The sequence below is a fragment of the Theropithecus gelada genome, chromosome 1, assembly GCF_003255815.1.
Source record: "Theropithecus gelada isolate Dixy chromosome 1, Tgel_1.0, whole genome shotgun sequence".
Taxonomy (NCBI): Eukaryota; Metazoa; Chordata; class Mammalia; order Primates; family Cercopithecidae; genus Theropithecus; species Theropithecus gelada.
Genome location: NC_037668.1, coordinates 185,103,998 through 185,125,409, shown reverse-complemented (window position 1 = coordinate 185,125,409; position 21,412 = coordinate 185,103,998). Strand labels below are relative to the sequence as shown.

The following is a 21,412-nucleotide window of genomic DNA, read 5'->3' as shown; positions in this document are numbered from 1 at the left end:
CTCCTGGAAGCACAAGATCTTGCCGTATAGGGGCTAGACATGCCTAGATTGGTGTTTCTGTTGGCAGGAGGACAGGACATGTCAGCAAGAGGCAGGGCTGGGAGGTGACACTGTAAGTGCCACTGTCCCAGGTCAGAGAGAGTGGCTGTGTTGAGACTGCAGAGCTTGCATACATCACATTGATTGTATGGTTAGGGAAGCAATGCTATGGAAAGAGGGACTCTGGAAAGGGGTCCCTGTGAAGCCATATGTCTCCAGGACTGTGGTGGGATCCTCCCCTACAGGAGTGACTGCTGGGGCCTCTGTGGAGCGTCACCTTGAGAACTTGGCAGGCATGGGATTTGCTCACCGCTTAGCTACCTCATTCGTCCTGCACTTGTCTCCAAAATCCTCATCCTGCCTTTACACACTGTTGCTGACACTGCTGGTGGGGGCTTCTGGGTTTGAATAATTGAGTTGAAAGCACCTTATGTGATTAAGCACTCCTTAATTTCTCTTTTTAGAACAAAAATGTCTGCCTCTGCAGTGAATTCCAGGATTGCTCACCATCCTGTGTGTGAAAGTTAAGACCACTAATGTGGCTCATGGGACCTGGGCTCCTTTGTTAGATTAGGACCGCACTGCCTTTAAAGCTGGGCTCTTTTCCTCCCTAGAAATTACAGCCCACGTCCTGCCAGCAGACAGGGCACTAGCTCTTGGGACCTGTGGAGGGGTTGTTGTGTGAACCTACGTGCAGAATCTCCCCGTGGGCCTTTCCCTGCATTGGGTCGGCTGGGCTGGGAAGGGATCCTTTCTGTGCAGTGGGGGTAAAGCATCTGCTCAGCAGGGAACCTCCTGTTTCTGGGGTGGGGGTGAGGGAGGCTGTTTCTCTGGATGGAGTCTTCCTTTCGGGGGCTATGGGGAGGGAAGCGTGCTTCTGAAGAGCTGACCGTGAGTGCCACATGAACAAGGACCCCACAGCTGACCTAGATACAAGTGCAGATAGGGCCCAGAATCCTCGCGTGGGCTCTCCGGGGCTCAGAGTCCCAGCGCTTTACAATCCCCAACAGAAAATCATCACCACCACAGTTATTAATCTCAGCAGGGCCTCTCCACGGCCGTATTGAGATGAGTAGTGAGATCCTGCACCGTCTTCAGCAACGGGCGTCCTGCTCACTAGCCCACATATCTTATAGCCTACATATCTACAAAGGCCCCTCTGAAAGCAGGGCTGCGATGTGACTTTTGGGGGCCCTAGGCACTTTTGCCTTCATGGGCCTCTTGCTCCATATAAAAACATTAAAAAATATATATTTCATGACCATGCTGGTTGAAAGGTAAATACGTCATTCTATATTAAAATGTTTTCTTTGACCCAAAAGTTTATTTTCTTCTGATTTTAAAAGAAATTACAACATTGTCCTGGGCCCCTGTCCATATTGTGGGTCCTCAGCATAGCGGCTGTTGTGCCTGATGAATGAGTAGCCATGGCTGAATGTGAGTTCCAGCAAACAGGCTGACCAACACCTCTTCAGTGTTCCCCAGAGCAGCCTTTTTAAGCACAGGATCTGCTGAAATCTCAAAGCAGGCAGATCTACTTGCTTAGCAGGAGTTTGTGTGTTTTTCTGTTTCGTTATGTTTTGTTTTGAGACAGGGTCTTGCTCTGTTGCCCACGATGGAGTGTAGCGGCACGATCTTGGCTCACTGCAACCTCTGCCTCCTGGGTTCAAGCAATTCTCATGCCTCAGCCTCCCAAGTAGCTGGGACTATAGGCACGCATCACCACGCCCAGCTAATTTTTTCTATTTTTAGTAGAGACAGGGTTTCATTGTGTTGCCCAGGCTGGTCTTGAACTCCTGAGCTCAAGCAATCTGCCCACCTCGGCCTTCGAAGTGCTAAGATCACAGGCGTGAGCCACTGCGCCTGCCCAGCAGGAGTTCTTCTTTAAAAAAAAATTTCGTCCTGGAGCAGTGCTTATGGGGGGAAATGACGAGTCAGGGGTAGGTGCAGGTGTGGAGCCCCAGTTGCCCATTGCCTTTTGCATTCCAGTGAGCATTCAGCATCTAATAAATAGAAGTCAAATGCTAGTAGGCTAAGAAGAAAGATCCAGGAAATGAGGCAGGAGGGTTGCATGAGGTCAGGGAAGGAGGCCTGGAGGCCCTGAAGGCCCAGGAGCGTAAGAGGAAGCAGGAAGGAATGTGGGGGGCCTGCATTTTCCCTCCAAAGTGTATGCACTTGACCCTGTGGCCTCTTCTGGGTTGGTGTGATAAAATAAAGGCTGTGCTTCAGTTGGATCTACAGACAGGAGGTAGTGGAGAGGCTGGATAAGAGGCCACTGCAGGGGTCCAGTGTGAGTGATAAAGAAGTGATAAATGAAAGAAACAAGAAATGGAATCCCAACACTTAGCAGTGGATTGGTGGGGAGGCCCCTGCCAGGAAAAGGAAGGGAGAACTATGGTTCTTACTTGGGTGCCCTTCTGATAGAAAATGGCCTATGGTCCTAGGTCCATTTTCATAGTGGCCTGAAACTCCGGTGACCTGGCTCCACGAGGCCGTGGTGTGAGATGTGTGTAGGTGCCTTCCAGAACTGACCAGGACTTGACTATTCGCCACAGTGTCTCCCAGAGCCAAAGTGGATGACAGGTGGGCAGACTCCCCAGCACAGCAGTGCCATCCCCCACAAAAGCAGGACAAGAGTATGTGTGAGGGCTGGGGAGGGGCAGTGCCTGGAGTGGGGTTGGAACAGTCAAGACTCAGGAGCCAAGGAGAAACATCACCGTTGCCTTGTCTGAATTTTGCGTAAGCAAGGTGATGTGGAACCCTGCATGGAAACTTCAGGAGCAATTGCTTAGAAACCCTGACTTTAGGCCGGGCACAGTGGTGCATACCTGTAATCCCAGAACTTTGGGAGGCCGAGGTGGGAGGATCACTTGTGCCCAGGAGTTTGAGACCAGCCTGGCCAACATAGTGAGACCTCATCTGTACAAAAAATAACCAAAATAAGCCAGATATGGTGAAGCACACTTGTGGTCCCAGCTACTTGGGAAGCTGAGGTGGGAGGATCACTTGAGCCCCAGAGGTCGAGGCTATAGTGAGCCAAGATCATGTCACTGCACTCCAGCCTGGGCATCATAGAGAGATCCTGCCAAAAAAAAAAAAAAAAAATTCTCTGACTTCAGTTCTCACACAGCCTCTCCTCTAAGTGGAGACTTAAAATATCCTGTTCCCGTGATGGCATTATAGCAAATACGTATTTCCACAATCACTACCAAAAATACATGGTGGTCAGGCTCACTTCCTCTCCCTAACAGACACACACACACAGACGCCGCCCCCGCCCCCAACTCCCCAGCACACACGTGTAAGGACTTCAGCATATTCCCATTCAATAGTGTTTCATCTTAACTCAGGCTGAGCCATGCAAGAGAGGCAAAGCCAAAAGCAGGGAAGGTGGCCTTGGTTTTGTTTAGCGCTATGTTAGGAACAGGATGGGCTTGCAAGCTACTCTGGTTTGCGGAGACGCCCCAGAAATCCGCTCTGGAGTAACCTTGTGGGTTGCAGTTACCACAGAGCACGGTGGGAGACTGTAGCCCAGGGTGGAGGGGTAGGGCCGATGGGTGTCCATACCTCCCCATGTTTCTGCCCTTGACCTCTCTCCTCCTGTCTCTTCATCAGAGATGGCCACAGAAGCCCAGCCCGGGACCCCAGGACGACCCTTGCCTGCATAGACAACCTCCAGAACGGGCACACAAGCGATTCCTCCAGCGGAGAGTCCAGCGGCGGGCAGAGGCCGAGGCGGGGCCCCTCGCCGTCGCACGTGCGTTTTGAGGATGAGTCGGCCCGCGAAGCCGAGTTCCGCCACCTGGAGCGGCTGCAGCAGCGCCAGCGCCAAGTGCTGAGCACCGTGCTGCAGGCCGCGGACCAAGGCCCCCTGCGCTCCAAGCCCGACCTCGCCCACTACATCAGCGGGGCCCCCCGGCTCCGGGACGCGGGGCAGGGGGCATTCCACCGGCTTGTGGGCAGCCTGGACCGCGGAGGACCCCTGGCGCCGCCGGCACGGGGCAGCGAGAGGAGGTGCCAGGCCTGCGGCAGCTGCATCAACGACCCGCGCCCCGCCCAGGGGAAGGCGTCCCCCGACCCCACGACCCTCCAGGAGCTTCAGGCTGCACGTGGGATGGAGAGGGTGCTGGGTGGCCTGAGCTCCCCACTCCGGCTCCTTCCTGCAGAGCCCGGGCTCCGCATGGAATGGATCCGGGAAACACACATCGGAGACATCGTGTGCCCTGCGGAGGTAGATTCTGCCCTGGACAGCACAGACAACTCTGACAGCTGCAGGATGGACAGTGAGGAGGCAGGGACCGCTCAGGCTGGCGGGGCATGTAGGCGGACCCGAGGCAGCAGCCCGCGACTGCGACTGCGGGGCTCCAGGCCTCGAGGCCACAGGTGGTCCAAGAAGGCTGAGGCGGAGCTGCCTTGGGGCCTTCAGGCCCAGCAACACCTGCCTAGGGCTGATGATATGGAGGTGGAAAATGAGGTGAAGGAGGGCAGAGGACACACGCCTGGGGAAACTCTATTTTTGAGAGAAGATGCTGTCCCTAAGCCTCCTGACCTGGAGTTGAAGCGGGTGCCCCTGGGACCCCAGTGGCAGCCTGGACCACGGCTGGGAAGTCACCAGGCTCACCTTTTGGATTCCCGGACTCCATGCAGGACAGCCTACGCCACCACCTCCCCCATGACGCCTGAATCACCAGGGCCAGGAGGCCAGGCCCAGGTTATAGAAAGCCACGAGTCCCTGGAAATTGTCTCTCCTTCCTCCCTGCAACAGAGCCATGCAGAGCCTTCCGCCCTGCACCAAGCCCGGCAGCCAACAGTTTCCTTTTGTCCTGAAGGCTGGGAGCCAACCCCTCCCCCTTCAAGGAAGGCCACCTCGCCGGTGTCTCACAGGAAGGCAGCCCTGGCTGGATTGTGCGGGCCAGGTGACCAGGGAGAACCTGTGGGTATCCCCCGGCCTCCTTCAAGAGGCACGATTCTCAGGACCTGTGAGCTGCCCCCATCACAGACCCAGCCCAGCTGCCCTCAGGTCAGGCACCCACTCCTGGCCCTGTCCACCAACAACTGCAACAACAGCGCACCTCGGGGGCTGCAGGAGCCCTACGGGGGAGCCGTCCACGAGGGTAGGGTGGAGAGGGGCCCCTGCAGCCGGGAGCCGGAGCTGCCCCTGGAGAACAGCAGAGATGGTAAGGGGCTGCCGTTCAGTCCTGCCCAGCCCAGGCCTGGTGTGGTTCTACAGCAGAGGCCGAGACCCGACCTGTGACACCCAGGCCTTCAGAGTCATTCCGTTTTATCTCAATAGTCAGATGGCAGCATCACACACCACCTCGGCAGCTCCTTGGAGCCACTCTGAGGTGTCAGGGGTGCTGGCAGAGGCCAGATGCAGGATTGACCGCCAGCCTGGAGGCAGACTAAGCAACTCCCTTCTGGGGGAGGCAGAACCATGGGGAAGGTGGTGGAGACATCCTCTTCCTGTTGGGAACCCTGAGGTTCCAAGATCCAAGCTCCAAGCTGCATGGCTGCTAGAGGCCTGGGCTTTAAGGGATTTACTCCCAACAGTGCAGAAAGAGGCAGCAGTTCCAGGATTTACTACTTGTTTGGAACAATAGATGCCCACTAATCACATGGCTGAGACCCTGCCCCTTCAGCATCATCATTTCATTTCATTTCATTTCATTTCATTTCATTCCATTCACTCATTCATTCCTTCAGTATTGGCAGAGTACCTGTTACGTGCCAGGCACTGTACTAGGCACTGTGGGGAATGCACATGTGAATACTTGAGCAGGAGTCCTGCTCTTGAGGCTTTCTGTGGCCAGGCAGACATGCTGTCTGGAGGGCCCTGTGACCAAGGGAACAGGGCTCCTAGGCGGTGTGCTTTCTGGTACCAGACCCTCCCTGGCCCCTGGGTCTGTTGGTGGAGCAGTAGGTTTCAGCAGGCAAGGCTGCTGAAGGGTGTGGGTCTCACCACTTTGTCTTTGGAAGGGGTCCTCATATTGTGGGAGAATCCTGGGGGGTGGCGGGCTCAGGCCCTGATCCCTAGTGTTGTGATCCCAGATGACCAACTCTGCCATTCACTTTTAGGCAGAGATAACAGGCTCACTCCACACGTGCCCACGGTTCTGACAGTCTTGGGGCTGGGATGGCTCGAGGGACCCAGGGCTTGGCAACAGAGTGGAGGGAGAGAGGGCAGAGAGATGACAGACCTTATTGAGGATGTGGATGCAAAGTCCCCTCCACTGCATGGGGACACACAGACTTGGTCCCTCTCCCTCCCTTGCTTACACAAACCTTGAGGCAACCCCCTCCCCCTGGGGTCCCTCCCACCCTGTGCTGAGTGGCAGTTTCCTTCTCTGGTGGGCTCTAGGCAGGCTGTGGGCTTGCCCCTAACCACTTCCTGCAGGGCTTCCCTTCTGAGACCTGCTGACCTCTCTGGGCAGCCCAAGCCTCTACCTCGGAGCTTGAAGCAGAGCAAGTGAGGCCCTGGGTGACTCCCTCAATCCCTTAGCCTGCCCGCATCCTCCTCTGTAAAGTGAGGACGATGATGGCACCATCTCCTAGGGCCCCGTGAACTCATCTCTGGAGAGGATTCCACTCGTTGCCTAGCACATAATAGATCTCCAGAAATGATGGCTATTTTAAAGCTCTTAGAAATCACAACTGACAAGATTGTGGGTTTTGTCCCAGGAATACAAAATTTTCCCCTGCTCCCACTATGTCCCTTGATATGGAAGGGACATGGCTTATCACAATCAACCCTTTCATTTAACAAACAGTGATCATCTACTGTGGACTAGATGCTGTGCTGGGTGATGAGCTTACAGCAGTCAACAAGACTCAGTCCGTGTCCTCAAATAGTTTCCAGCCTCGAGGACACTCACGAGGGGTCCTCAGGCCTGGTCATCTAAGAGGCCACCCCACCTTCCCTTGCTGCTTCCCAGGTCTCTCCACTGCTCTCCTTGGGCTCTGCCTCTCCAGCTTCTTCTCACCCTCCCCCTGTTGGGAATGTTCCTTTCCCCCACAGGACCTGTGGGATGAGCTGGTATGACTCAGGTGGGATGCTGTGCTTGTTTCAGGAGGACCCCAGGGCTTTCCCGGCTCAGCAGATGTTGCCACCATCAACTCCAAGGGCATCACCCTCTCCCTGTCCTCAGAGGAGCCAGAGTCCAGCCAGGAATCAGAGGGAAGCCTGCAGAGGACAGGGTCGGGATCTGGAGGACATGTGCTGTCAAGGTGAGTGACAGGAGAAAGAGCCAGACTGCAGAAGGAGGTGGAAATGGGGGCTCTGGGAGGGGAGAGACCCCCTGGAGTGGTGGCATGACCCACCTCACTGCTCCTAGTCCTCAGAGGCTCCCTAGACTGTGAACAAGCCTGGCAGCCCTCTCACTCCTTTCCCAGTGTCGTTTAGTCTGATGTACCTGATCATTCATTCATGGAGCATCCATTGAACGGCCTCTAGCTGCAGACACTGTGCTGGTTCCTGGGGCAAAGCTAGCAGAGCCCCAGCCCTGGGGAGGGGCCCAGGATGGGGTAACCTGTCTGAGAGGCTTGCTTCTGCTCTGCCCTTGGATGCTTGAAAGTAACCAGATGTTGCGGAAAGGGAGCCCAGCAGTCACATTTTCCTTCTCTCCTTCAGCTTGGCGCTGGCGCGGGGTGGTGGGGTGGGGGCTGAGTCCTGGCCCTTTGGGACCTCCTTAACTTGCCTCAAAGCCTTGGTGAACCCGGAGCTCTGGCCAGGGCCTTCTCTTCCCTGTGACACACTATGCCTGGTGGCTGCAGGCAGCTCTAGGCCTGAAGAGGCACCAGAGCCGACTCTCCATCCCTAGTGCCATCTGCTCTCCAGAACTTCAGAGCTGCACGCTCAGTTTCTCCTGGACATCTCCATTAGGGGGTCTGATGGGCCCCTCAAACAGAAAGCTCAACAACTGCTTCCCCCATGTCCCCTTCCCTGCAAACACGTCACTGTCTGTCTGCACAGCGCACAAGCCCGAATCCAGGAGTCCTGGACTGCTTCCTCTTCCTTCTCTCCCACCGCAGCCCTCTGCCAGTCATTGCCAGCTCCGGAAACCCCTGCCTCCCACCACTTTTCCTGGCCTGAACTCATGGCTTCTTTGCTATACAACTCTAGTAGCCCCTACCTGCTCTCCGCCTTCACCCTTGCCCCTACATTTCCTTCTCCACACAATAGTCAAGGGTCGCTTTTTAAAACTTGGATTAAATGGTGTCCTTCTCCTACTGAAAACCCTGAATGCAATGGTTTTTCCCTGCACTTGGAGTAGACTTCACACCCCGGCTGTGGCTGGTCCTGCTTTGTGGACTTCGCCTTGCCTGCCTGTCTGACCTCATCTTGTCCTGCCTCTTCCCCTTTTCTCATCACCTACACCCAAGCCTCATGACCTGGCCCCTTTCTGTTCTTAAACACGCAGAGCTCTTCCTGCCCCAGGGCTGTGGCACCAGCTATTCCCCGCACCTGGACTACTCACCTCCAGGCGTGGCAGCCCTGGCTGCTTCTTGCCACTCAGCTCTCAGTTTAAAGCTCCTCTTCTCAGAGAGACCTTCCCCACCACTCCATTTTAAAGAAGCGCCTGGTCACCCTCTGCTTCACCCACATGGGACAGGTCTCCTGGTTTTCCTGGTCTGTTGTTCATAAGCTCCTTCGAGTAGGCACCTTGTTTGTCTTGCATACACACACCCCAGGGCCTAGAAGAGGCTAGCACATAGTAGGCCGTTAAGAAATGGTGAATGAATGGGCCATGCACAGTGGCTCATGCCTGTAATCCCAGCACATTGGGAGGATGAGGCAGGTGGATCACTTGAGGTCAGGAGTTCGAGACCAACCTGGTCAACATAGTGAAGCCCTGTCTCTACTAAAAATACAAAAAGTAGCCGGGCGTGGTGGTGTGCGCCTGCAATCCCAGCTACTCGCGAGGCTGAGGTGGGAGAATAGCTTGGACCTGGGAGGCAGAGGTTGCAGTGAGCCAAGATGGTGCCATTGCACTCCAGCCTGGGCAGCAGAGCAAGACTCCATCTCAAAAAATAAAAAATATATATACTGAATGAATGATTGGGTGGGCCCTTAGCTGAGTGTTCTGGCAGGCGGCTTGCCTGAGCTATTGTCCCCAAAAGCAACCCAAGCGGAGTATCTGGCAGTCTTTCTTTTCTTTTCCTTTCCTTTCCTTTTTTCTTTTCTTTTCTCTTTTCCTTTTCTCTCTCTCTCTCTCTCCCCCTCCTTCCTCCCTCCCTCCCTCCCTTCCTTCCTTTCTCTTTCTTCCTTTTCTCTTTCTTTCTTTTTTTTGGGGGAGTCTCACTGTGTCCCCCAGGTTGAGTGCAGTGGCGTGATCACAGCTCACTGCAGCCTCGACCTCCAGGCTCAAGTAATCCTCCTGCCTCCATCTCCCAAGTAGCTGGGACCACAGATAGGAGCCACCACATCCGGCTTCCACTTGACCTTTCTTTCTACGCCTGGTTGTCAGTTCCTGGCCCCAAACGTGCCAGAGGCATTGGTGCTGGCCCATCTGCGGCCCTCGAGATGGCCCCAGGGTACAGTTTGCCCTGGCCACCCTCCCGGCCCTCCCCTGCCCCCTCACCTCCACCCTTGTGTTTCAGAGCATCAGCAGGGGCTGACACAGGACCTGGCTCCCTCTTGGCTGCCCCTTTGGACCAGAACAAGAAAAGGAGCAGCAGCATCGCCTCCACCTTGGGGCTGAAAAAGCTCTTCTCAGCCCTCGGCCAGAGTTCCCGGCCCAAGCTGGGCAAGTCCCGCAGCTACAGTGTGGAGCAGCTGCAGCCCGCTGTGCCTGGCCTGGCGTCACACTCCAGGGCCCCATCGTTACAATCCCTGCACCCGGTGAGTCCAGGGGCCCCAACCCAGGGAGTGAAGCCAGCAGTGGTGCAGCCACCATCAGAATGAAAGGTGAATGGAGGGAGGAGGTGCTGAGGATGCCTCCCAAGGAGCCCACAGTAGGGAGAGGGAGGCTGCTGGCATCCGCACAGTTGACCCATGAGACTTGGAGTCCCCTAGACAAAGGATGGGTCGGCAGCATCTCACACTGCTGAGATGACCCTGCCAGCTGCCCAGGCCTGGGGTCACTCTAGGCTCCTCCCTCTCCCTCAACTTTGCCACCTCAGCCAAGTCCCGGAGAGTTAACAGCCTGATGGTTCTGGAACCTTCTCCATGGCCATAGTGACTCTGAGCCCAGGCACAGATCACTTCCCACGTGGATTCCCTCAGCAGCCCCTTGACTGGCCTCCCTGCCATGGTCCTGCATGTGGCTTCCAGAGTGGTCCTTCTGATATGCAAATCTGGCCACGCCACCCCCTCACCGAACAGCTATCATTGGTCCCTTATTGCCTTCAAGATAAAGTTCAGACCACTCAGCATGACCAGAGTTTCTGGGATCTGTCTGCTTTCATCCCTCGTCGTTCTTCTTTTAACACACTTGACCCCGGTTGCAGCCGATACGCTTGCAGTTCTGTCGGCAGATCGCACGCTGACTCTGAACCCTCAGCTGGGCTCTTTCTCCCGCCTTCCCCAATGCCACCTGCCCACTCATCCATCCTTACTGCAGGCATGTGCCCCTCAGGGAGCCACTCCCAACCCTGCCTCAGGCCGAACTGGGCCTCCGCCCCCTGCTCCCATTGCTACTGTGCCTCCCTCCTTTGTGGCACTCCCTGCATCATGTTTAGTTGGGTTTTGTCTCTCAGCCCTCACTGGAGTGTGAGTTATTTGAGGGAACACCGCTTGATCTTCGTATTCTGGTACTTTCTAGGGAAGCTAGTGCGGTACGCACAATACACACCGAGTAGTGAGTGGGTGGGAAGCGCAGGGCAGCTCGCTCAGGCTCTCCCTCCCCAAGCACTCCACACTCTGCAACGAGGAGCAGCACCCGCTGGACACCCCTTCTGTTCCAGGGAGTTCCAGGTGGTCTGTTTCTCCTAATTCCCTCCCCGCTCTCCTAGGGAGAGTGAAGCAGGTGAGAGTGGTTTGCGTTGCTGGCGCCTTTCATTTCCCAGGCTGCAGGTGAGAAGAGGATGCAGACTGAATGAAGGTCCCATTGACTGTCTTCCACCAAAGACTGTCCTAGGCACATGGTCAGTGCTCAACAAATATTTGCCGGTTGAATGAATGGAAGGCAAAGAAACAGCGGCAGAGATTGAAGCTGGCGAAATCAGCAGCAGTGACTTGTGCTCCAGGAACTCGCTGTTCTCATGAAGTTAGATTTATCCACAGCGTGTCTGAGCCGTGGCACCCAGATTTACTGTCATCAGGACTTCTATCTCTGTAAACCCCCCAAAGGAAACACCACCCCCGTCGGTGTCATGGAGAGGTTCATAGGCAATCTGAGCTGAATGGACAAAGATAGGAAGTCCTGATGACAGTAAATCTGGGTGCAAGAAAGGGAGGCAGAGCAGGGAGGATGAACAGCAGAAATACATTTTCAAGAACTGAAAAAAGACAGAAATTTTCAAGAACATAGAAGATAAAGGAAGAATCTGTCTCTCCGCCACAGTATTTGTGACATTCCTCAGGGTAAAATACTTGCTGTTGGTGTGTGCTGCTGCCAAGAGTGTGTTTGCTGGGAGGTTTAGTTTTTTGGGTTTTTGTTTTTTTTAAGATGGAGTCTCACTCTGTCACCCAGGCTGGAGTGCAGTGGCACGATGTCTGCTCACTGCAACCTCGACCTCCTAGGTTCAAGCAATTTTCCTGCCTTAGCCTCCTGAGTAGCTGCGAGTACAGGCATAGGTCACCACACCCAGCTAATTTTTGTATTTTTAGTAAAGATGGGGTTTTACCATGTTGGCTAAGCTAGTCTAAAACTCCTCACCTCATGTAATCCGCCTGCCTTGGTCTCCCAAAGTCCCGGGATTAAAGGCATGAGCCACTACGCCCAGCCGTATATATACCCCATTTTCTTTATCCACTTGTTGGTTGATGGGCACTCAGGTTGGTTCCATATCTTTGCGATTGCTGATTGTGCTGCTATACATTAGCTATACATTAGCAGCACAATCAGCAATCGCAAAGATATGGAACCAACCTTTCTCTTATAATGACTTCTTTCCTTTGGTAGACACCCAGTAGTGGAATTGTAGGATTGAATGGTAGTAGATCCTTTTTTTTTGTTTTTTTGAGACAGGGTCTCATTCTGTCACTCAGGTTGGAGTGCAATGGCACGATCTCGGCTCACTGCAACCTTCACCTCCAGGTTCAAGTGATTCTCCTGCTTCAGCCTCCCGAGTAGCTGGGATTACAGGCACCTGCCACCAGGCCCGGCTAATTTTTGTAATTTTAGTAGAGACAGGGTTTCACCATGTTGGCCAGGCTGGTCTTGAACTCCTGACCTCAGGTGATCTGCCCACCTCAGCCTCCTAAAGTGCTGGGATTACTGGTGTGAGTCACCACACATGGCACACACCATCTCCTTTTAAAGTGCACTGAAACCTTTTAACTTACCTGTGCTCAGCCCTGCCCCCATCATTTTGTGAACTCCTTGAAGGATTTCTTGTCTATCTTTTTATCCGCAATGTTTGAAGGTACAGTGTTCGATTTAAATTTTTGAACGAAAGCAATCACAAAAGACATACTAAAGAATCACAAAATAATATTTTGAATTTTAACTCTAAAGTGGTATTTATTACTCTGCAATAAACTTACTGTCATTTCTTCCTTAATGAGTAGTTAGATTTCCTTAATCAATGAGGTAATTAGTATAGCACTAAAGTTGTTATTGCAGCTAAAAAACAAAACAAAAAATCCCTTGACTCCTCAGATGGCCTATGTAGACCCATCTCCTTGAGTAAGTCATGGTGGTTCCTGTTGAATTCTTGGAAGCAATGATGAAAGCTTGTGCTGTCACTTTCTTACAGGGCCCTCACATTCATGGTGGGGGCCAAGTCCTCTGTCAGCACCTCCCAGGTGGCTTTTCTCACCTGCAGTATTGTCCCTTTCTCATCAGGTGTCACCCTCTCACCAGCATCGGAAAGCTGCCTCTTTTCAGAACCTCCATTCTCTGCTGAGCGGCAAGGGGGAGCGGTCCCGCCTCTACCTGGTAGCGGGGCCAGGGGACCACAGTGCAGCTGGCAGGTAAGAGGAGCACCCATGATTTGGAGGATAAACTCAGAGAGTGACCAGTGGAGCCAAAAGCTTGACTCCTTCCGGCCTCAGCATCATGGCTCTGAGCAGGGTCCGCTGAAGGGAAAGCAAGGCCTCCGCCCAGGACATCTGATGTGTGGAGACAAGGCTGCCACAGGAGTCTCAGCACCTCAGTGTCCTGCCCCGACCCTCGGTGCACTGGGCTCTGAGAAGGCCTGGGGTTGCTGGAGAGGGTGGAGTTGGCCGGTTTGAGTCCACTGTCCCTCTGCTGTCCAGTGACATCTGGAAATCAGAAAGTTTAGAGAGCTTTCCTAGCCCAGATAAAGATCCAAATAAACATGTGGAGTCAGAGACCCCCAGAGAGGCCCAGGACGCATGACCTGCTTGGAAACATCCCGCCCTGTCTGACGAGGCCCTGTAGGCTGGCTGCTCTTTCCTGGGGCGTGGATGCACTTCGGGGTGTATGTTAGCTCCTGGAAATGTGACATAAACTTATACCTTTGGTCAGATTCTTACAAAGGTCTCTGTACCCCCCCAAATTTGAAACCACTGCTTTGGGAGGGTGGGGTTTCTAGTTCCACAGCAGGCTCTGGGGGGCCTTGCACAGCAGTGGAAACCCACCAGTTTTGGCCCTAGCAGGCTGTCTTTGCTGGTGGAGGTCAGCAGAACCCCAGCCTCCAATGCCAGACTCTGGCGTTGGCTGTCCATGAGGCATCAGTCATCTGTAAGCTAGGGAAGAGTTGTGCCCAGTGCCTGACGCTTTTTGCCCTCACTGTGTCTCTGGTTCCCTCGCAGGCCGGCCAAAGCTTCACCACGGCGTGCCCTCAGCGTGGAGGACGTGGGTGCTCCCAGCCTGGCTCGCACCGTGGGCCGCCTGGTGGAGGTGTTCCCGGACGGCACGAGCCAGCTGCAGCTGCAGCGCTCCCCGGGAGGCACTTTCGGCTTCTGCGTGGCCTCTGGGAATGGGCGCCCAGACTCAGGTATGCCCTCTCCCCTTCCTCAGCCCCATAGCCGGGGCAGCCTCAGCAAACCACGGCAGGGCCTTCTGGCTGTGTCAGAGGCTTTTCTGGTCCTTGGCTGAGCCGTGGAGCTCTGGGAATTCAGAAAGCCCCTGACCACAGGACTAGGCTTCTCCCCTCAGGGGCTCTTTCTGAATTGTCCAGGGCTGTCTAGGAGTCTGCACCTGCAGAGCCTTTGCCCTGGGCAGCTGCAGCTGAGAGGGCGTTGGTGGGGAGTGTACGGGAGGGGGTAGAGTTGGCAGGTTTGACTCCACCGTCCCCCTGCTGTCTGATGATATCTTGAAATTAGAATCTTAGGCAGGCACGGTGGCTCACGCCTGTAATCCCAGCACTTCGGGAGGCTGAGGCGCCTGGATCACCTGAGTTTAGGAGTTCGAGACCAGTCTGGCCCACATGGTGAAACTCCATGTCTACTAAAAATACAAAATTAGCTGGGCGTGGTGGTGCATGCCTGTAATCCCAGTTACTCAGGAGGTTGAGGCAGGAGAATTGCTCAAACCCAGGAGGTGGAGGTTGCAGTGAGCCAAGATGGCGCCATTGTACTCCAGCCTGGGCAACAAGAGCAAAACTTCGTCTCAAAGGAAAAAAAAAAAAAGAAAGAAATTAGAATTTTGAAGGCCATCTTAGCAGAGGAGAGCCAGAGGGAAACTCTCTGTGCCTGCCGGTTCTCAGCAGTCCCTTTGATGTGGCTGCGTTGAAACGGTTCCTTTCCTCCGGCTGTGGAGTATGTCTGGGCAGGTGGAGCGTGCCTGTCTGTCTCTGCATCCCGTCCCCCCCTCAGGCCTGTGCCCGAGGATTATGTTCAGATGAATCCTGGCTGCAGGCTTCTGGTTGGGGTGTGCCCTGGGTCTCAATTCAACGCAGGCAAGGGTAGGGAGGAGTCCTGGACATCATTCTGCACTCTGGCCAGTTCTCAGTTCCGCGCCATCCATGAGTCTTTCAGGGCAATGTGACTTGCCAAGGCCCACACCCAAGGTCTGTGGTCCAGAATGCATCTCAGGGCAAGGGCCCATAAAAGAAAGACATTCCCCAGAGGAGCAGGGAAGGAAGACAGGTATGCGAGGGTGGGCAAGGAGAGGAGGGGAAGGAAGAAGAGAGAAAGGGAGAGACAGATACAGAAAGACGCGCACAGAAGCCTGCTGCAGCTAGGCTCTGCCAATGGGGGGTTGAGTCCTATGCTTTGATCTCCTAGGTCAATGCTGTTTAGCCTGGGAAAAAGTCTGCCTGCTGCCACATTTGCAGACCGCAGCATGAGTTCTCATGTCTGTACCATCATTAATTGTTTCAGCAAATATATACTAAGCACCTACTATGTGTTATAGATACGGGGGATACAGCAGTAAGTGGAACAGACCAAATCCCTGTCCTCATGAATATACTACCCAGTGAGCAGTTAGATTGTATCTATAAAATGTGTACTCTTGTTATGTATAATGTGCTACGTATGTCAGATGGTGAAAAGAAAGTTCTGAGAAACACACAGATAAAGCAGGTGTGGCAGATGCTGGTATAGACAGGAGTGTGGGGAGGCTTTTCTGAGAAGATGACACTTGAGCAGGGCCCTGGATGGGGCAAAGGAGGGGCCCTGCGGGTGTCTGGGGAAGAGCATTCCGGCAGATTGGACAGCAAGTGCAGAGCCCTCATGGAGGGGTGAGCCTGGCCTGTGAGAACTGTGAGGAGGTCAGGTTGGACACTCTACAGCAGGCAAGGGGTTGGGAGGAGCAGTTTGGAAAGATGGGGTTGTGCCACTGTAAGGGGCTTTGGCTTTCATGCTGAATGAGATGGGAGCCACTAGAGGGCTCGGAGCGAGCACTGAGGCTCTCTAATGTCTATGAGAATAGACCCCAGAGGGACACAGGTGGAGCCAGGGAGCCCTGTGTTGAAGCTATTTCAGCAGTCCGGGACAGAGATGGTGGTACTTGGGCTGGGAATGGCTGTGGAGATGGGGAGAGGGGAGAAGGTTGGATTCTGGTTGATTTGACTCTTTGCTGATGAGCTGGACATGTGTGTAAGAGGAAGACAGGACAGGTTTCTGCCCACTCTGGACCTCAGGAGGATAAAACGTCCTTCCTCACAGGCCTTCCCGTAGCCTCCTCTCCTGTTAGGTGAGCAGGACAGGCCCCCGGACAGGTGTGTGAAGGCAGAGGCAGACAACTCAGCATGTTTGTGCTCCGGCACCTCTGCTGGCTGTGTGACCTAGAGCGGGCGACATCCCTGCTGAGCCTCAGTTCCCTAATCTGTGAAATGAGAATGACAAAACCTACCTAGAAGAGTCATAAGGAGCATTTGATAAGGCACACAGGAAAGGGCCTAGCATTTTTCTTCCCTCCCCTTCAGAAAGAGAAGGTCTGGGGAAGAAAACCCCACACAGGGACCAGTGTGATCTGCATTCCCCTGTCGATGTGAGTGCACACACAACAGGGCATTGTACTCTGCCCCCCACCATCCCCCAGAGTCCCTTTTGGCTCCCTTGTAGGCAGTGGGAGCCCCTCCCCATCACCCATCTGGGAGCTCTGATGGGCAGGGGTCTCTAGTGACCCAGGGTCCCCAGCACCCTTGCCTGAGTTGGTGCCAGCTCCCTGTTCTGCCCAAGCATTCCCTGGTCCTGCTGCCGTCATGGGTCACTAGATGGCACACAGGGGTCCCCACGCACATGAAGCCTGGCGAGTGCTGGGGCCTCCGTTCCCCAGGCCATCCTCCAACAGCAGAGGGTCACTTCTTCCAGGCTCCGAGGGGCTGTGAAGAGGGCTGGCTTGTGCCCTGCGCTGAACTGGCAGGATGCTGGTATTAACTTGCTGGCTTTCACATCTGACTCTCTATGAGTCTGCGAGAACAGCAGGCTTTGCCTTCTGCTTCTAATTGGATACAACATAGAGATCACACATCCTCAACAAAGGCCATTTCCAGCAGACAATAAATGCCTACGACAGCAGGCTGTCATATTTGTGTCACGAATTTCAGTTGTGAAATCTACACGAGTCTCCCCAAAATGGCAGGAGTGACGTCAGTGTCTGGCCTAGCTCTGGCTGCATTCTTTCAGGGTTTATCATTAGTCCCCACCTGCAACTCCCACAGCACATCAGACACTTCTCTGGGTTCGCCACAGGGGCTCCTTCTTACCTGCCCCCTCCCCGTGCCACCAACCCGTAGACAGGGAGGGCAAGCAGTCCAGCTAGAGGAGGTAAAAGACAGGGTTGAGGGAAAACGCCTTGTACAGTCAGGATGGCAGACGTACCGTCGGGGAAGACAGCCCTGCAGAAAAGGCTCGGCTTGGCCAAGAAGCAACAAAAGGGATTCTATACCTCCGACCGGGGCGGGGGAATGTGTGCAAAGATTGGATTTGCTAAATTCAGAGCCACAGACTTTCAGGTGCCTCGGTGAAGATCAGTGCTCTTTCAAAGCCACATTTCAGAGGCAGGCTTTAAAATGCCTGACTTCTGTCAGGGCCAGAGGCTGGGGGGACCTGAGAGAGGACTTCCCACTAGTCCAAGATGTGGTGACTAGTTTCAAGCCAGAGATTGAGGAGCAGACCTGATGCCCCTTCGGGCCCCTGCTAGGAACCCGATTGGAGGAAAAGGAAGTGGAGACAGTAACGCGTGGGCAGTGGCCTCATGTTTGAAATGCAGAGTGAGCCGAGCTGGGCTTGGAACAGTGAGGGTGCCAAAGGCTGCACTGAGCAGCCTGGTTCTGCCAGTGCTGATGCCCATGCCAGGGGTGTGCCCTGCAGGCCTCCAGCAAAGTCAGCCTGTGTCTCAGCCCCTGTGTCCCAGCCCCTGTGTCCATCCAACACGGAGCATGGGCATCAGGGGCTCCAGCCTGCCCTGGGAGAGCCAGCACCTCACTTACTTCCTCCCAGGTGGGAGCAGCTGGAGGGGAATTTGAAAGGTTTCCAGCCACAGCTGAGGCCGGTGGGGGAATGGGGGCCTCCTCAGCTGGACGCTTCCCAGAGATGCCAGAGGGAGCCAGCCCAGCCAGCCCAAGCCCCACAGGGCCTGCCCCACTGACAGGGGGCTCCCTGAGAGCCGGAGCTTGGGAAAGAAACAGAGAAGCTGGTTCCTCCAGGCTGACTCTTGGCACCTTCTAGACCCAGGCAGGGCCTCTTTGGGGTGGGGAGGAGGGGACATGTGCAGAAGAGGAGAGGGAGCCACCGGAGCTTTGAAATACGTGGCTACAATTTTTATTTTTCCTGGGTGTTTTTGCTCAGATGTTTTCCCATCCCAATTGAGGAACCATATCTGAGTAAGACTGAGGCCAGGGTCACTCTTTGGCAATAGAGTGCAGCAAACCAGGCTTGGATGCGGCTCAGCCACTTTTGCTTTTCCGATGATACCTTCCCATCACCCCGGCCTTTATGCTGGGCCTGGGTGACCTGAGGCAGCAACTGGATCATAGTGCCAGGCACCGAGTAGGTATGGTTCCTAATTTTTAAAAACTATTTTCCTTCCTATTCTACAAGCAAAACTCATCTCAGAAAAAGATTAGCTCACTCGCAGTCAGGTATAAATAAATAACAACAATTTAACGCGTTATTTGCACTAGGAGCATTTCCACTTTAAAAGCAGAGACAGTGGAATGAAGTTAGACCGTGGAGGAGATGCACTGTCTAAAGCCAGTTGCGGCTGTGAGGTGGAATAATGAGGCGTATGTGTGTGTGTGCATGCGCGCAGAGAAGTGCCCGCTATGAGCACCTCCTCCCTGTGCCACACAAACAGCACCTCACCAACATGGTCAGCGTTCCAGAGATGAACTTCTTCGATTTGGGTGTCATTGTGAAATTCTCCCGTTTTCCTTTGCAGGGATCTACGTGCAGGAGATGGCTGACGTGAGCACGGCCAAGCTGTACTCAGGGCTGCTGGGGGTGGGCGACGAGATCCTGGAGATGAATGGGGCCAAGGTGGCAGGGCTGGGCTTGGCTCACATTAAGGAGCTCCTGGCCCACTCAGAGAGCTTGTCAATCCGTGTCTTGAGGCAGAGACCTGTCCCACGGTGACCCAGAAGTGCCGCTGCCCTCACTGTCACTGCCTCGGAAGCCCTGAAGCACTTGGGGTGGTTGGCAGGAATGTGCTGCACAGAGCTGCTCTGTGGCGGAAACAGATCCTGGCAGCATCTAACCTCTTGGGCTGTGGCAGGGCTTCCGTGGTGGGCTGCCTTCGGGAGAGGCAAGGAGCCTGTTTGCATATTTTGTTTAAGGCCATTTATGCAGAACTAGAAAAAGAAAAAAATGGGTCTCCTTCCATGTCTGAGGGGGTGTCAACATCTACTTGTACCTTTGTTGGCAGGGGAAGGAGGGAGATGCAGTGGGTCCTTTGGTTGATGTCTGAGAGCTGGCCTCACCTCCGGGTCCCACTCCTGGTCAAAGGCTACCCCAGCTTCCAACACTGTGGAACCAAAGAAAGCACATGTCCATATTGGCCTTGACCCTTCCCTTTTTCAGCCACGTTCCTCCCTACTCCATTCACTGCCTTTGCCCTTTCTCCAGCAATGGGCAAAGTGTCCTGGAGTACCAGCCTTACAGCCATTGACCATATATGCCAAACCAAAATTGGAATGTGTCGTCTGACAGGAGTTTTATGCCCCTTCTGGGTTTGGGAACATCTGGGAGATGTTATCTGGTAGCCAGAATATTAAAAATTTCTAGGAAATTTTTTTTTATACATAAAGTTGAAAACAACAAAACTGATTTCAGGACATGCTACTGTGGTAGCCAGGATCCAGCCAGTGGGACCAGCCAGACCAGCCCCACACCACCCCAGCCGCTGCCTCTGCCCAGGAGGAGGCAAGAGCTGCTGCAGCCTGGCCTGTGGCAGCCTCCCTCTTAGTTCTGTCCAGCTTGGAGACAGGGCTGCAGCGGGTGCTTGGCCGTCACACAGCTGCATGCTTTCTGCCCAGACGTCCTGGCGGTGCTGTCAGTGGGCATGTGGGTGGGTGGGCAGCAGGGAGGCTGTGGAGAGCGGGGATGGGCCATCTGCCTGGGCCTCAGCGCTGCCTGGAGGGCTGGGACTCTTTGGGAGTGGATGGCCATGTGTCAGTCTTAACTTATTAAAAAGCAAAGCTGAAGCTTCTCTCACTCTGAGTTGCAAAATTCTGGGCTCAACACTCACTTTCACTAGCCACGGGCAGGACTGGAGAGTGGGGGAAGGCACGGGTGCTGGTGGTGGGCATGCCAGAGGAAAGGCTGGGGAGGCCCCGGGTTAGGGTGACAACCAAGGTAGATGCAGAAGCCTCCAGACCGTCCTTTGGCAGAAGAAAAGCCCTGGGCCAGGTTTATGATCAGGAGAGAAGAAGCCAAGGGACCCTAGCTGGGCACAACTGAGGAGTGTAATAGGAAGTTCAGGGCTGCTTTAGAACTGGCCAGGGTGCCAGCTGTGGTTAAAAAAAAAAAAAATCCTGGAAACAAGAAACCCAACCTTCAGCAGAATCGGGTTTAAATGAGTGTCAGGGCAGCTTTCATTGGACAAGGACACTGAAGCAGGCCTGTGGCCCAGGGAGAAGGTCGTGGGGGTTGGGAGGCAGTCCTGTGCAGTGTTTGGGGTATGTTCCCTGCCCAGGGCCTTTGCAGCAGGAGCCAGGTCCCTGTCTTCATGATGCCCATGCAGGGAGAGGGAGGGGCTGAGCCCCATGGGGTAGGCGGGTGAAGGAGGAATGAGGGGGCTCTGACAGGTGAGCAGAGGGGCCAGAGGAACAAGTGCTTGGGGCTTCAGGCTGTGAAGAGGGCACTGGCACACCTCAAAGTGTAGAAATGACCCCACGGCAAGAAACCTCCAGTGTGGGGAAACCCTGGCTCCTCCTATACTGCAATTCTTGGCCTATGGTCACAAAACTGGAGAAATTTCATGTTGAGAAAAGCTCCTGGGGGCCAAAGACAGCTCCATTTTTCTCTGTGTGGCAAGGACAACTTGCCTTCCTAGGTGGGAGTAGGTGGAAGCGGGTGGCTGGGGCTGGGAGGACAGGAAAAGGCTCAGGCATATCACCTCCCAGGCTGGTGACATACTTAGTCCTTAAATAGTCCTGCCAGGTGTGTCCTGCTCATTGTCTTCATCTTGCATAGACGGGGAACCAAGTTCAGCAGCACTGACAGGGCATGCAATCCTGCCCCTCTGACTCGGGGCCCACTTTTCCCACTGCAGCTGCCTCCCCATGCCAGAAAAGGATTGCTGCTAGGGGAGGGGCACGAGGCACACAAGACACCGGAGGCTCCCAGGCCTCTGGACGGTGACCTAATTCCAAGGAGGAAAGGCGCTGGCATCCCAGCTCTTCCCTGGGACAGCCT

At 54.5% G+C, this 21,412-nt stretch overlaps 1 protein-coding gene across 1 annotated transcript in view; it reads left to right on the top strand.

The window, feature by feature from the left end:
- KIAA1614 (KIAA1614 ortholog) overlaps positions 1-17,562 on the top strand; it is a 35,855-nt gene extending 18,293 nt beyond the window's left edge. The window contains exons 5-9 of the mRNA XM_025377407.1: positions 3,655-5,216; positions 7,107-7,263; positions 9,637-9,877; positions 12,987-13,114; positions 13,919-17,562. Coding sequence (XP_025233192.1) covers positions 3,655-5,216; positions 7,107-7,263; positions 9,637-9,877; positions 12,987-13,114; positions 13,919-14,204 — 2,374 coding nt within the window. The 3' untranslated portion in view covers positions 14,205-17,562. The remainder of the gene's footprint in view (positions 1-3,654; positions 5,217-7,106; positions 7,264-9,636; positions 9,878-12,986; positions 13,115-13,918) is intronic.
- The last annotated feature ends 3,850 nt before the right edge of the window (positions 17,563-21,412 follow it).